Source organism: Myxocyprinus asiaticus, chromosome 30 (genome assembly GCF_019703515.2).
Source record: "Myxocyprinus asiaticus isolate MX2 ecotype Aquarium Trade chromosome 30, UBuf_Myxa_2, whole genome shotgun sequence".
NCBI lineage: Eukaryota > Metazoa > Chordata > Actinopteri > Cypriniformes > Catostomidae > Myxocyprinus > Myxocyprinus asiaticus.
Genome location: NC_059373.1, coordinates 15,219,512 through 15,234,975, shown reverse-complemented (window position 1 = coordinate 15,234,975; position 15,464 = coordinate 15,219,512). Strand labels below are relative to the sequence as shown.

The 15,464-nt window shown below is 39.8% G+C and overlaps 1 protein-coding gene across 1 annotated transcript in view; it reads right to left on the bottom strand.

The window, feature by feature from the left end:
- The window catches only part of LOC127420633 (angiopoietin-1-like), a 92,127-nt gene extending 87,351 nt beyond the window's left edge, over nt 1-4,776 (bottom strand). The window contains exon 1 of the mRNA XM_051663041.1: nt 3,850-4,776. Within this exon, the coding sequence (XP_051519001.1) occupies nt 3,850-4,218 (369 nt within the window). The 5' untranslated portion in view covers nt 4,219-4,776. The remainder of the gene's footprint in view (nt 1-3,849) is intronic.
- Between the last annotated feature and the right edge of the window lie 10,688 nt (nt 4,777-15,464).

The window sequence follows — 15,464 nt, the reverse complement described above, 5'->3', positions numbered from 1 at the left end:
ATATCTCCTTTTATGTTCCACAGATGAATGGTAGTCATACTGGTGTGGAACAACATAAGGGTGAGTAAACGATGACAGCGTTTTCATTTTTGGGTGAATTATCCCTTTTATTCAAGAATCTAAGCTGCTTTCAAAATAGAGTAGCTTGTCCATATATTGATATATCTCATCCCTCTAAAGCTTTTCTTGTGCTATACGTCCTGCTATAGTTTAAATACGAAAAAATCTCACTTGACTTAAGTAGAGCTACTGAACAATACAACTTTTCTCTGTCGTGATCTATTAATATGGTCTAGTTGAAGTAAAACTGTGCAGGTATTTTTTTCCAGTTAGCTTTTTGAAATGAAAAATGGTTGAGGTCTCAGTATTAGTGAGGAGGAATAGTGGCATTTCAAATGTTAGAAGATTGCTTACACTCTTACTTTCAGTATATTTTATGATAAGCCACTTACTCATTGGTGTAGAATTCAGACTGCATGCACAGCCAAACTGCTTTTTTTATGAGCCGACAGACTGAAATGCTGTACATCTTTTGATAGTTTACATGTCCTGGTGAATGTTCAATAAGGATTTTTATTTTTCTTTCTTTCTGACTTTGTTTTTTAAAAGGGATCTCACAAGTGTCTAGAAATACTAATCTGTAGCTGTTTTATGTCTGTCAGAATAATTAAATGTGATGGTTTTGTAAAATGAAGAAGAAAACAGAAATGCTATGAACAGTATGTGGGATTTTAAAGTTTGGATAGAATTCTTTAGATCAATTAGCATTCTGCTTACATTGCAGTCATGACTTATTCTTAAAAATATCATGCTAGATCATTTTTAAAGAAGGACAGGGGCCACCCACTCTTTTGTTACGTAACATTCAATCATCACCTCTATTCCACACAAAAAGTACCCAGCAGAAACCTTCAAAGGAGTTATGAAATGGGAACAACCTTTGAAAACATTTCAGTTTACATTCAGTGGGCATTAAACTTATGTGCAATATACAGCCGCTTGCCCAGATCCCTTGATTATTAACAACATTTGAGAAATCTATGCTAATGAGTAATATTGTTAAGGACAATTAATTATAAAACATGCATGTAATCCGTCATACACTAAAAGCAGGTGGTTCAGGTTATGTTTATGAAAATAAGATGGGTTTGAGGGATTAATCTTAGTCTAGCCACCAAGATCACAATTTTTGATAAATAAGGGTGTGTTTTGGACAGGTATAATTTGTATGACTAATAAAAGTGGTGATGTCAATCTTAGATTAGTTTTCCATGCCAAATACCCTCAGGCTGTTTCTGTAGTTTTTTCTGTTTGAGAAGCAATTATCATGAACTACTTAGTAACTGACAAGTACAAATGCAGCACAAACCATTATAATTAAACAGAACTACAATTATAATTATAGTATAAAAAAATTAAAAAAAATAATTTATATGATCTTAATACACTTTTTCTGTTAAATGAAAATATCAAGCATCTTATGAAAGCAGGCAGCTATCTTTACAAATATGCCATTTCAATAATTTATTTGTAAATATGATGTGTATTTCATACAGTGGGGTCTAAAAGTCTGAGACCACTATTGTAAAAATTCTTCTGTTTTCCTTTTTTTTTTTCTAATGTAAAACAAGATTTTATAAATTATCAGCATAACAATTTGAGCAAAATGTTGAATTGAAACATGAATATGAATTTCAGAATGTCTTTGTATTTAGTATGCCGCCCGTCTGCGTTAATAATGCACTTGAGATGGCATGGACACTACAAATTTGCGATAAACCCGATGATCAATTTTTTCTCTCAGAATAATTTGAGAATGTTCCAAAGAGCATTTTGTGCACTTCAATGGAAACATGGAAATCTGACCTTTATTACAAGGGAGTTAACATGGTCAATGTCACAAATTTGATTAGTGAGCAAGAATAGTGCAAAATCTAAATATATATGAATGAAAATACTTCATTCTTACATCCTAAAATTTCTTCAAGCATAAAATATTGTTTATTTCCAGGTATAAAGAGAAAAAAAAAATAATAATAATAATACAAAATAATAAAAACCTGATTTTCAATGTGGTCTCAACTTAACTCAAAATAAACTCAAACTTTATTTATAAAGCTTTAAATCTTTTAAAACCACAAATGTAGACCAAAGTGCTGTACAAAGATCAAATAAAACTTTGCATTAAAAGAAATAGAATAAAAACAATTATCACATTAAATAAGACAATAAACCCGGTATTAAAATAAATTTTCAAAAGCCAGTGAGAATAAATAAGTCTTAAGGTCGTCTTTGAACGCATCAATAGTAGAAAAACTTTTGATAAACAGAGGCAAATCATTCCACAGTCTTGGGGCCACGACAGAAAAAGCAGCTGGTCAGTAGAACGGAGAGAACTCTGAGATTGGTCTCAGACTTTTTGTCCCCACTGTACTTATACTGTACTTATAAAGAGTATAGGCCTATATTTTCTTTAAGACACCTTAAATAAGCTTCCTGCCTATGATCAAGACATTTATGTAAAAATATTTTTGGCTGCTACTTAAATTTCTTTACCATCATCTTTGCATATACATGGCTAAAAAACAAACAAAAAAACTCTAAATCACGTAGGAGGTCTCATAAAAATTCTGCGTGATGCACAGGGAAAAAACTGCCACAGATCATTTTTAGATACTTGTGAAGCAGTGGTGTTATCTGCCAGGACAGTTAAAGTTTAGCTCATAATCTGAGGACAGATCCCCCTCGCTCTTCCTTCAAGCACTCCCAGGGGTCTGCCTAACTTCCTGTCATTAAAGAGACAGTGCAGCCGACTACTATCTGGGTGACTGACAAACCAACACAGCACACAGCATCAGCACAATGTGTGGAGTCCACCTGAACATCTGCGAAATCAGCTAGACACTGCTCGAGTGAGACACCCATGCCAAGCAGTAAGTGGACATAGACTCAACAGAGCGATCTCTGTAGATGTAAATTAGGTTTCTGACAGCTAAAGTGGGGAAGGTAATGTTTTTAATAAGACTGTCCTCTGCCTTGGTGTAACATGTTCATTGATATAACATAACAGTCTGAGCAAATACCATAAACACACTTAAACTACATGTCTGAAAATCAGCCAAGAAATACAGTTAGAAAACATCTGATAAGTCTCACTATTGCTTCAACAACTTTGGAAGAGAGTTGAAAAACAAAAATATTCAGCAACATGAACAGTGTTGATCCCTGTCAGCCATTAAAGCCGAGTTATTTTCCAGAATGTATAATGTATTAATTACAATTATTTGTGCAATCTTTCATAAGAACATACTGTGAAGTTCTTTTGCTACTATATATTTTCACATAAAGTTGATTTACATACAGCAACATATCTCAATTTAGAAATTCCTATAGGAACCTATGCAAAGATTGAGATAAACAGGCTTGCCCACTGGATACTGAAGCTGCCATGCAGGTGCATATCTAAATAAACACCCAGAAATTGCAGCACGACTTAAACACCACAACAAGACACAATATCTAGCAAGTTGTCAGAGGTTCTTCCAAAAGTTGTCTACTTGCACTCTAGATTTTTTAAAACATCTAGTCAACCAAAAAAAAAAAAAAAAAAAATTACAGATTAAAAAATGAGTTAAGACATACAAACAGTTCTTACATTTGCATCTGTGCGTATGTTTCACACACCATCCTTCAAACTTTAGTACATACTTTAAAACACTTTTGTATAATCTTTTCACTTAACTGCTCTACCAACTAGAAGAACAGCTGTCCCTGCGCTCCTCTCAGCTTACACAATTACAAACTGATAGTTGTGTGATTATCCATCGCTCAACTTTACGAAGGACTTACCTTTTGTAACCACTGTGTATAGTTCTCCATGACATGCTCCAGCTGTTGGATCTTCTGGTTGGAGAAGTCCGCTTCAGGTGGAGGTGCATCTCGCTGAAGTGCGTTGGCATTATGCTGAGTGCCCGCTTTAAACTCTCGACACGAAGTTCCAGCGCTCCCATCACTCTCTGGAAGGATAAAAGTGTAGCTACACTGTCCATGTTGAATCCGGTGATATTTCCGACCACTGTTACTGCTGCTACCGGCTTTCGTTGTGGAGCTTCGGGTTCCTTCTTCAGCTCCTCTTCTCTGCTCACCCCCTCCACATTCGGCTACCACCAGCAACGCTGCCAGGGACAAGCAGTGGCAAAGAAACCAAACCCACCCCATGGCAGGAGCTGGAGGCAAGGTCACAAATGTCAAAGCTGTAGGTCAAGTTCGTTTGATGTTTCCCAAAGTCAGGTGGAATCAATGTGAGCCAAGATACATTGACGCCCCCGGGCATGTGGTGATTGTGTCCGTACTGGACCGTTGTGGAAGACAATGCCTTGAGGTCATTATAGATCCTGTCACTCACTTACAACCACTTCCTGTCTTAAAGAATTGAATATCAAGTTGGTCTTCTGGGGAAGGACTCAAGTCTTAAGAAACTGAACATGTGGGTTGCGCTGGGACCGCATGTATGTAGAATACAGCTGTGCAGTCAAGATTATGAAGCAAGCAAGACAGCGTCCATGAAGATGTAGTCTGCAGAGTGTTGTCAGACCTCCCCTGGCACTCTCTCTCTCTCTTTATGTTTCCTCTGCTGTGTGTGACTGAGCGACTCAGTGACTTTGCTCTGGGCTTCTAGCATGCTCTGAGCCTGCCCCTCACAGTGACTGTAGAGGAATGTGTGCGTGAGAGTGTAAGTGAGAGAGAGAATGAAAAAGAAAGTGAAGCATAGCGGGACCCCAGCACAGAGGATGTTCCCAGTGCTTAGGGATCGTTTTACAAGCTTTCTGGCCCTGCGTTTGAGCAGTAGCCCTGCCTCCTCACACAAGTGCACACAATCACATGAACTATTATCCACTTTCACTATCTCCGTTTGCAACTATTTATACTCATTAAACAATTTATCATTCTGCATTCATTTGCATTAATGTCTCATTTCTCATTGGTGTTCACCAACAAAGAACATTAGAAACAGTTAAATCAAAACTGGAATTTGGTGGTTTTTAGTAAATGTCTTTTAGCTTTGAGATCTATGCTAGTGTACTACAAATCTGATTGTGGTGACACGAGGGAGATGTTAAAAGCAGGCTACTAGAGAAGCGACAATTGATGAGCTAGACTCCGCCACCCTGGGAATTACACCCAGGGACAGGTTCCCGATCACAAAAACCTTAACTCAAAAGGTCACACAGGTTCGTTCTACAAGGAATGTGCAATAGATTTGGGTTTCAATACAAAAATACAAATATTTCATTGTCGCATATGCAACTTTAAAATCCATATTGGTTTATCAGACAAGATGTACAAGCATGTTTCACTTGCTGCAGCATTAACTAGTCAGTAGTCTGGAACAGTTTTACATATACAAACCCCAAAAAAAGTTATACAGAAATTAATAAATAATGCAGGACTGAGGCTTCCCAGTAGGGAAGAGCAGGCTAGTTATTACCACTCTGAGCACAGAAAAATATCAGATGAAACAAGCTTACACACAGTTCACACACACACACACACACACACACACACACACACACACTCTACACACTGTAAAGTTGAAGGTGGGTGATAAAACACAACACTCTGTGAGAGAACGTTACCATCACCAATACAGCGCAGAAAGAAAACTAGCCCGCTTCCTTATGGCCCTCAGCACCTGCAAGATAAAAAGAGAAAACCACCAATTACAAAAAAATGCAAAAAAAAAAAAAAAACCTTTTACACACACACACACACACACACACACACACACACACACACACACACACACACATACACAGTAATAATAATGATAAAGATCACATATCTAACAAAAATAACTTAAAAATCAACAAAATCACTAAATCAATAAACAACAAAAACATGTAGTCACACAGCCAAGTGCAAAAAAATGAGACCAAGAAAACTTGGTCAGATAGACGGTTGCATAAGATTTCAAAGCGCCCAGTTACCACAGTAGTGGTACAATATACTCAACAGTCTGCCCAGAGGGAAAAAGCACCGAAACAGTCAGGCTCGCACTGGCTGAAAAACAAACAAAATCAAAACAAAACAAGAACAAAACAGCAGCACTGTTCAAAGAGCGGGGGAAAGCTGGCATTCAGTGTTGTTGCTCAACCAACACTCATTTGCACACACACCAGGGCTGCTGCTTTATCTGATTTAGTGCAACGAAGAGCGGGTGTGATACCATTTACATTGCACTGATGCAGCAAACAGCAGGAGCGCCGTACATATGAAGCACACTGGAAGCAAGCAGCCAGTCACACACAGTACGTTTCAATTAACTTAAGCAGTTTCCCACGAAAGCGGTGAACAGGAAGGGGGCAGGTTCTCGACTATGATGGATACTAGGTAGCCTTAAATACTCTAATGCCCATTGGCCATGCATTACAAAGTGATTCTGACGTAACCAACCAAAACATAGACAATGTTACCGCACTCCACTGCATTCACAAAACCCACTATTTATAGATATATGCGTTTAAAATGGATGGTCTTCCTTTTTCGGAAATATGGACCAAAAATATTGATGACTCATCTTGCACTACACATATTTTTGCCCAATTAGATTCTTTCTAAAATGAGAATGTCTCGTCACCTGATACCACCTGCAACCAACTAGAAAGTAGCCATTCATGGTTCATTTCTGTAATGCACCTAAAGCCTCTACAGAGCTCAAAAATAAGAATGGCCTGTTATGGTTAGATGAGGATTTGTCAAAGCTAAAAAATTGTGAGAATGACTAGTGATAGTCTTGTAAGTCTTGTAAGAATGTGTGAAAAATAATGATACAATCATTTTTTTTTTTTTTTGGTAATGAAAACTTAGCCTTCAAAAGGTAAATGTAACAATTCTATCTGGCACATATACAAATATATAGCTAAAATAAATAAAAAATTATCATTTTGTTTGTGGTGGGGCCCATCAAGATGTTGACAGGGCAAGTTAAAATCTGAACTACTGGCACTTTACATGACCAGCACCAACTTTGTGTTTCTTTGTTTTAATGTCTAATTTCTCATCAGTGGTCACTAAAGAAGAACATTACAAACAGTTAATCTCTCAGGCTTCTTTTTAAACCCTCATAAAACATATATAACAGCACATGGAATGTGACATTGTGAAACTCTGCTCCGAACAAAAACACAAGTCTGCGATTCACAGCACCTCCCTCTTGTTTTCAGAAAAACAAACCTGAAATCCAGCTCTGGCCTGATGGAGGAGCTGCATCATCAGAGGAGACAGCATGGTGTTAGAGCACGCTTCCTATTTTCATTGATATCGGACCAGCTTCCTAACCAACGATTTAACTTTCAACTATTGTAAGATAAAAACAAAGAGCTGGCCTCAAACCACAACTCAGCGGGTGGCAGGATTCTGTGTTTGGAGACAAAAGGTCAAAGGTCAAGTTCCAATTAAAGTCCCAAAGTGTTTTTCTCACCCCCTACTATGGCAACCTATAGTTGGCAGATAAAGACTGAACACTTCTTAGTACACTGACTTTGAGACAACGCTGTAGTGCAGTAATCCCCATAACTGCCCACCTTCTTGCCATTTCTAACTTGGATGTACGTGATCCAAGATAACAGGCCCAGAATAACCCTGATCCAAGGCTGTAACCATGTCTTGAACATTGGGGCGGACCAAACCATTTTGGGGGTGGGGGGTCACGGATGTTGAGGTCACAAATATAATTGTCCTCTTTGGTACTTTAAAATAGTAAAGGCACTGAATGCAATAATTTTCTGAATAATTTTTTTTCCACACATAAGTTCACACAGTACAAGACTACCACTGTTTGCCTGTTTTAGTCATCTTTTCTTTCTTTTTTGTGTTGTATCAAAGAAAAGACAAATGTAATTTTAATTTCTTTTCATCACTGATGTAAATGACATGACTGTGTCAGCTGGCTAGCAAAAAAAAAAAAAAAAAAAAAAATACACAAAATTATTAACTGCCCTCAAGTTGTCCCACATTGTGTTTTTTCCCTAGTAGAATCTTAACACAATATTTTCTTCAAAAATGCTAATGCTGCTCTTTTCCATACAAAAACAGCTCATATTGAGCACTACTGTCAAGGTCCAAAGAATAAAATCATTATTAATATACCATAAAAGTAGTCCATTTAACACATAGCTGTTGTATGGCCCCAGAAAGCTTGGAATATAATGCACGAGTCATTTGGACTACTCTTATGATGTCTTTATACTGAACCTTTAACAGTGCTTTATAGTATTTGTCCTTTTTGAAGCTCAGTGGCTCCTGCTCACTATAAACTGTGATTCTATCGAACAGAGCTGCTTAAAATATCTATTTTTATGTTCCAAGAAAAAGCAACAGCATATGTGTTTTGAACAACATAAGGGAGAGTAAATGAGTGAGTAAACGTACATTTTCCATTCTCAGGTGAACTATTCCTTTAACTGGTGGCTCATCCTCAAAATAAAAGTGTCTCTTTTAAAAGTAGATCCTTAGGAGATGCTGTACAAAATTCAGAATTAATTAAAGACATAAAGAAATTATTTAGAAAATCTTAAATTGATTTTAAACTATTACCTAATAATAATTGTATTAAAAATATATGACACTGTCCTTGCCACAACCTAAAAACTCAGTCACAGGTCTTACCATGTTCTAGTTTTAATCTTAGGGTGAAAATGCTCTACTTGGTGTTATAGATAATTTTCTAAGACAATATCAAGTGAATCTTCTAAAAAGGTACTTCAGAAACTTACCAGTTAACCACATTCATTCAATTCCTTTACAATATACACACATTCGCTCTTTGTCTTAAGCCTGATATGCTGAAAACAGCTCTGTTAATGTTTTCACATTCAAAATTATGAATGGCATATGAATCAAGTACAGTACGTGACATATTTTTAATTCAAAATGGAAAATTTCACCAAATGGTGAATAGTTTGCACCCTTGGAAATTACTGTTGGTCGGTACAACATTTCAGTCATAAAACAGTGGGCAAATATTGCATCTTTAGCTATATACTGACATCATACATGACACTAACACTCTTAACCTGAATTGCTGACACTGATGCGTGCATACTGTGTGGCGCTGGAATAATCCACAAGGTTCCTGCTCAGCTTCTTAAATTTGACTTAAATTTGAATCTCATATGACATTGATGAGCAGTGTTAGACTACTGAGTGTGGTAAAAATGAAACGTTTTTTTAAACCATTATTTTATTCCTGCAACAACTTAATGACAGTTAAACAGTGGTGCATAATGAACTGCAGTAGAACAGCTCAAGGATATCAATTATTGGGGGGGACAATCTGGCCATATCTGATTATTGGGGGGGACTGATTATTGACTGGTTACTCCTGCTGTAAAAAGCATGAGTAAACATTTCACTGAAATCGGGCTGATGCCACACCCCCTTGTCCAAACTATAGGCATCTGTCCCACTACCATATAAGTAAAACACAATATAGGCCTAACTATTAAAAAAATAAAAATAAAAAGGGGTCTGGATGGCTCAGTGGTAAAATACGCTGGCTACCACCCTTGGAGTTGGCTAGCTGGCTAGTTCAAATCCCAGGGCGTGCTGAGTGACTCCAGCCAGGTCTCCTAAGCAACCAAATTGGCCTGCTTGGTAGGGTGGGTAGAGTCACATGGGGTAAACTCCTCGTGGTCACTATAATGTGGTTCGTTCTCGGTGGGGTGCGTGGTGAGTTGAGCGTGGTTGCCACGGTGGATGGTGTGAAGCCTCCACACACACTATGTCTCCATGGAAACGCACTCAACAAGCCATGTGATAAGATGCCAAGTTGACGGTCTCAGACGCAGAGGCAACTGGGATTCATCCTCCACCACCCAGACTGATGTGAATCACTACGCAACCACGAGGACTTAAAAGCACATTGGGAAATGGGCATTCCAAATTGGGAGAAAAAGGGGAAAAAATCAAAACAAAAAAAATAAATAAAAATAGTGAATTTTGAAATAGGGAAAAAGCTAATGCTTTAGGTTCCCACTGAACTGGGGGACTCTGTATCATGCTTACAGTGTAGTAGTTCAGTACTTCAAAGACCAACAAGACGAACACTATGTTATTTTGGCGAAACCTCAAGTTTTCGGGGAAATGCACAAGCTGTGGATATTTACACCGTCATAACTGATTTGTGTAATCTACGCACCAAAGTCTTTACTGGAATGTAAACATTGAACATGCTACAATAAAACAAACATCTTATTCATGCTGCTGGTTTTAACTGCTTAGTTTCTCAAAACTTTTATCACAGACAGATGGTTTTTTTATTATTATTATTATTATTATTATTTCAAAACAGAATTTTTAATGATAAATGTAATCTACGTTAAAGAATATAAACAGGCGGAGAAATCACAGAAAGTGATTATGACTGTGCCACAAAAATGCAATAACATACTCCATTTAACTATAAAAGGAATAGTTTACCCAAAAGAAAATCCTGTCATTATTTACTCACTGTTATGTCGTTCCAAAACAGTATGCTGTTTATTATTCCGTGGACAGGCACCAAAAAGAAAAAAAAAAAAGAAAAAAGCACTATAAATGCACGATAAAAGTAGTTCATACAACTCGTGAGCTATAGACTATTCCAAGTCTTCTGATGCTTATGATCACTTTGTTTAAAGAGCAAACTGCAATTTAAGTCATTATTCACTTTCAGGCAAATCATCATCCAGCTCCGAAATCAAATATGAAATCAAATACGTGCAGGCTGGACAAGTTTTAGGAGCTTGACAGTCCGTAGTCACTATGAACTCTTGATGTTTGGAAATGAGCTGCATGGACTGGAGATTCTTCAAATCCTCCTTTTGTGTTTCAGGGGGGTTGGGGGAGACATACCATATGGGTTTACTCGGTCTACAAGATTAAGAAGCCAGAACAAAACCGCCAAAAATAACAACGACAATCTGAGCGAACTACACACTGATGAGCACTTCATTGTCTTAACTATCCTGCCGCGGCGAGGGCCTGGCAAAACATTTACTCACAGAGACTTTTTTTGTCAATGCCGGCGCTGAACCAATGCCAGCGCATTTATTCAGCCAGTTCAATAGATAATTACCAAGCACTAATATGTCACACAGTCACATTCTTCCAGCTTCAATGGACCAGTTCATCCCTTCTATAACTGAGGCCTCTTAGCTCATCAGCTCCCCGAGGGGGAATGCAAGTCCCCAAAACAGCCTCATTCAAATTTGTCATACTAAAGGCTCTTTTGATAGCATATCAGGCCTGGGGAGCTGAACACATCCAATTGAAAGTGGCATTTCAATGGTTGTGGGAATATTTAATGCTGAAGCAGGGAGGATGTCATGCAGTGACTATGCAAGCGCCTTCAAGAAGAATCCAGTGACACTCAAAGATGCACAAGTGCCTAAGTTTGTTATAGTGGACACTCAGACCAACAATTGGATTGCCAAAAAAAAAAAAAAAAAAAAAGACAAAAAAGAAAGGGGTATAGGCAAAGATAAATAAAGGAGAAAGACTCATTGTTGAGTCAAATCCAAATTGTTGAAGGATCTCAAACAGGACTGGGAACCGATACAGATTTCCAGATTTGATTTGATTCACAAGCTCTTGGTTCAGTTCTGATATGATATGATATGATATGATTCAATTCTGATTTACTTGGGTATATATCTTTATATATATCTTTATCTTTATTTGGGTTATAATATCCATTTTACTTGAATATGAAAAAAAAAATTATCTCAGCTAATGCTGAAAATTAGGGAACCTTCTAACTTGGTGCGATACAAAAATATTTTTACAAATATGCATAGTATAAGACCTATCCTGGGATTTTAAGAATCACTATCTGGTTCATTCAAATGAAGATTGCGATTAATCGAAAAAACTATATTTTTACCCAGCCCTATCTTAAAAAAGTGAACAACATGTGATCAGAAAGATATTAATTTCCAAGACTATTTTAAGATAACAGGGAGGGTTCATGTGTAAGTGTGTGTGTGTGTGTGTGTGTGTGTGTGTGTGGGTGGGTGGGGGTGCAGGGGTTCACTTTTTTTTTTAATATTGAGCTACATATCGGCTTCTTCAGGAAATTTCCTTACGGACTGTCACTGGGCTCATCGTAGGTTGAGAGTGAATTTGACATGTCCATGAGTCTGGAAAAGAAAGAGAAATGAGAAGAAGAAAGACATGTTTAGTCTGCTTTCTTGCACCTTACTCTAATTCACTGGGACAGATGGCTTGATTGATTCTTTAAACAGCCCAGTGTGGCACATGCAAGAGGGATGATGTCATCAATTGAAGACAGCTAGAAGAATGACACCAGCAGCAATTACCCTCAAACTCCTGCTGTGGACAGCTTGTCTCAGGCTACAATTCTTGGGCAAAACCAACAGCACATACTGAAGTCTATATATGTCAAAGCAATCCTCTGTCTTCCTCACTGATGGTAAAGTTCAGGTCAAGTTTACAGAATGTATGTGCTCGCACGTGTCCATCAAGTGCTACATTGCACGACTTATTTTAAAGTTTTTATTACAGTGCCCAGATGTTGTGGTAGAGACATGCAATTGAAGAAATCGTCAAATGCAGCACTATCACTAGATTACAATATTCTTACAATTACAATATTACTTTACAATTACCTTTTTTTTGTTTGTTTTTTTTTTTTTTTATTGAAAAAAAAAATAAATTTATAAAAAAGTCTTGTTTTCCAGTAAAATTATGTAAACATCCTAATAACAAGATAAATTCACCTGATAAGCAAAAGGTGGAAGCTCTAAAGGCTTATTTTCAGAGAATGTATATTGAATGAATATAAGTGCAGTTTTTATAAACAAGTGAAAGAATAAGGCAGTTATAAAAATCACTTTTCTTTTTCAAGATACATGCTCTAAAAATATTTTTATTAGGTGAATTTATCTTGTTTTGAAGATGTTTATATATATATATATATATAAAAACAAAGACACTTGGAATAGGTTTTTCTCATACCTGCAAATTTATTAATAATGTGTCATCAGGAATGAGTTAACCCATTTTGCACTGCATATTTTTTTTATTATTAAGTTATGACAATATCTTTGTTTTCATCCATAAACAAATAATTTCTGTCATTTTGTTTTGCCTCTATTTTCTTCATCAGCAAGCAAATTCAAAGACAAAAAATGTCCTGGTTACTTTCATAACCTCCGTTCCCTGATGGAGGGAACGAGCCGTTGTGTCGATGTAGTGACACTAGGGGTAACTCTTGGGAGCCCCAAACACCTCTGCTTTTTAAAAAAAAAAAGGCCAATGAGAATTGAGACCAGGTCCCGGCCATTTCAGCGGGTAGTTCAGCGTTGTGGCAAGAGGCACACAACTTCTCGTTCCCTCCATCAGGGAACAGAGGTTATGAAAGTAACCAGGACGTTCCCTATCTGTCACTCACTCGACGTTGTGTCGATGTAGTGACACCAGAGGTCCCTATACAAAACGCCACAACTATCTGAACTGTGTTACATGAACTGGTGGTGTGTGATGGGCAGACTGCTGGGTGCCTCGTAGCCAGCACACCAGGCCGTCACGTAACCTCCCCCAACGCACTTATGAGCGTCGAACGGTCCTTCAGGAACAAGTCAATTGTCCAATGATAGGGACAGGCAAGCCCAGCCGAGGCCTCTTTCCCTCTCTTTTCTCCCCAAAAAGAGTGGAATTTGTTAACCGACTGGGAGCCATAAGTGTCTGCGTCGGGGGGGTGTCCCTCCCAAGGGGAAGACACCGTGGAGACCACACCCCACCCAAAAAGGGGGGGGGTATTTTGAGTGGAATACGTCACATGGTCTTACCGAGTCTTGTCGGAAGTATGTCATGTGGAGAGGTCCCATGGTAGGTCCTACCCGAAGGGGGAGGAGTTTCTACAGAGCATGGCGACCGGGGCAGAGGGGTCTCTGCCCAAGGAAGATGCAGTTTGCTGACATGTGGAGCACCAGCACATGTGGAGCACCTACCTCAGTACAGGGTCTCATTAGCACATGTACTGGGCCGGCAGCGAGTTTCTCCGCAAACTCAACTGCCAGAGAGCTAAGGAGGAAAGTCATCCAGGGATCACAGTCCGTGAACACGACTGGGATTCAAGAGTGCACGTCTTCGCCTCAAAGGAGGGGAAAGGTGCTATGTGCAAGCGGTACACCCGGCCAGCTGTCCCGGAACTTACCTGCTCGTGCCTGCCAATACACGGGATGAGACCGGCTCAACCCGGAGATTGTAAAACCTCGCAAAGGTGTTGGGTGTTGCCCAGCCCGCTGCTCTGCAGATGTCTGCCAAAGAGGCGCCACTGACCAGAGCCCAGGAGGCCGCCACACTCCTGGTAGAGTGGGCTCGTAACCCCGCAGGGGGTGGCATGTCCTGAGCCTGATATGCCATCACGATGGCGTCAATGAACCAGTGGGCGATCCTCTGTTTGGAGAGAGCGCTTCCTTTCCGCTGTCCACCAAAGCAGACAAAGAGCTGCTCGGAGCCTCTAAAGCTCTGCGTGCGATCCAAATACATGCATAAAGCTCCCACCGGACACAGCAACGCCAAGGCTGGGTCTGCCAACTCCTGGGGCAGTGCTTGCAGGTTCACCACCTGATCCCTAAATGGGGTCGTGGGAACCTTGGGCACATAGCCTGGTCGGGGTCTCAGGATCACGTGAGAATAACCCGGACCAAACTCCAGGCATGATTCGCTGACAGAGAACGCCTGCAGGTCCCCTACCCTTTTGATGGAAGTGAGCACAGTCAGGAGGGCAGACTTCAAAGAGAGTGCCTTAAGCTCAGCTGACTCCAAGAGCTCAAAGGGAGCTCCCTGTAGACCCCGAAGGACTACAGAGAGGTCCCATGAGGGGACAAGGCATGGTCTGGAGGGATTCAACCTCCTAGTGCCTCTCAGGAACCTGATGATCAAGTCGTGCTTCCCCAAGTACTTACCATCTACTGCATGGTGATGAGCCAAAATAGCAGCTACACACACCTTCAGGGTGGAGGGGGACAGCCGCCCCTCCAGCCTCTCATGCAGGAAGGAAAGCACCCATCTGACTGCGCATCTCTGGGGGTCTTCACATCGGGAAGAACACCACTTAGCGAACAGACACCACTTCAAGGCATACAGACGCCTCGTAGAGGGAGCCCTAGCCTGAGTGATCGTGTCTACCACCGTGGGTGGTAGGCCACTTAGGTCTTCCACGTTCCATCCAAGGGCCAGATGTGGAGATTCCAGAGGTCTGGTCACGGGTGCCAGATGGTGCCCCGCCCCTGAGAAAGAAGGTCCTTCCTCAGGGGAATTCCCCGGGGGGGGGGGGGCTGTCACGAGGAGCGGGAGATCTGAGAACCATGTCTGGGTGGGCCAGTAGGGTGCTACTAGGATGATCTGCTCCTCATCCTCCCTGACCTTGCACATGGTCTGTGCAAGTAGGCTCACTG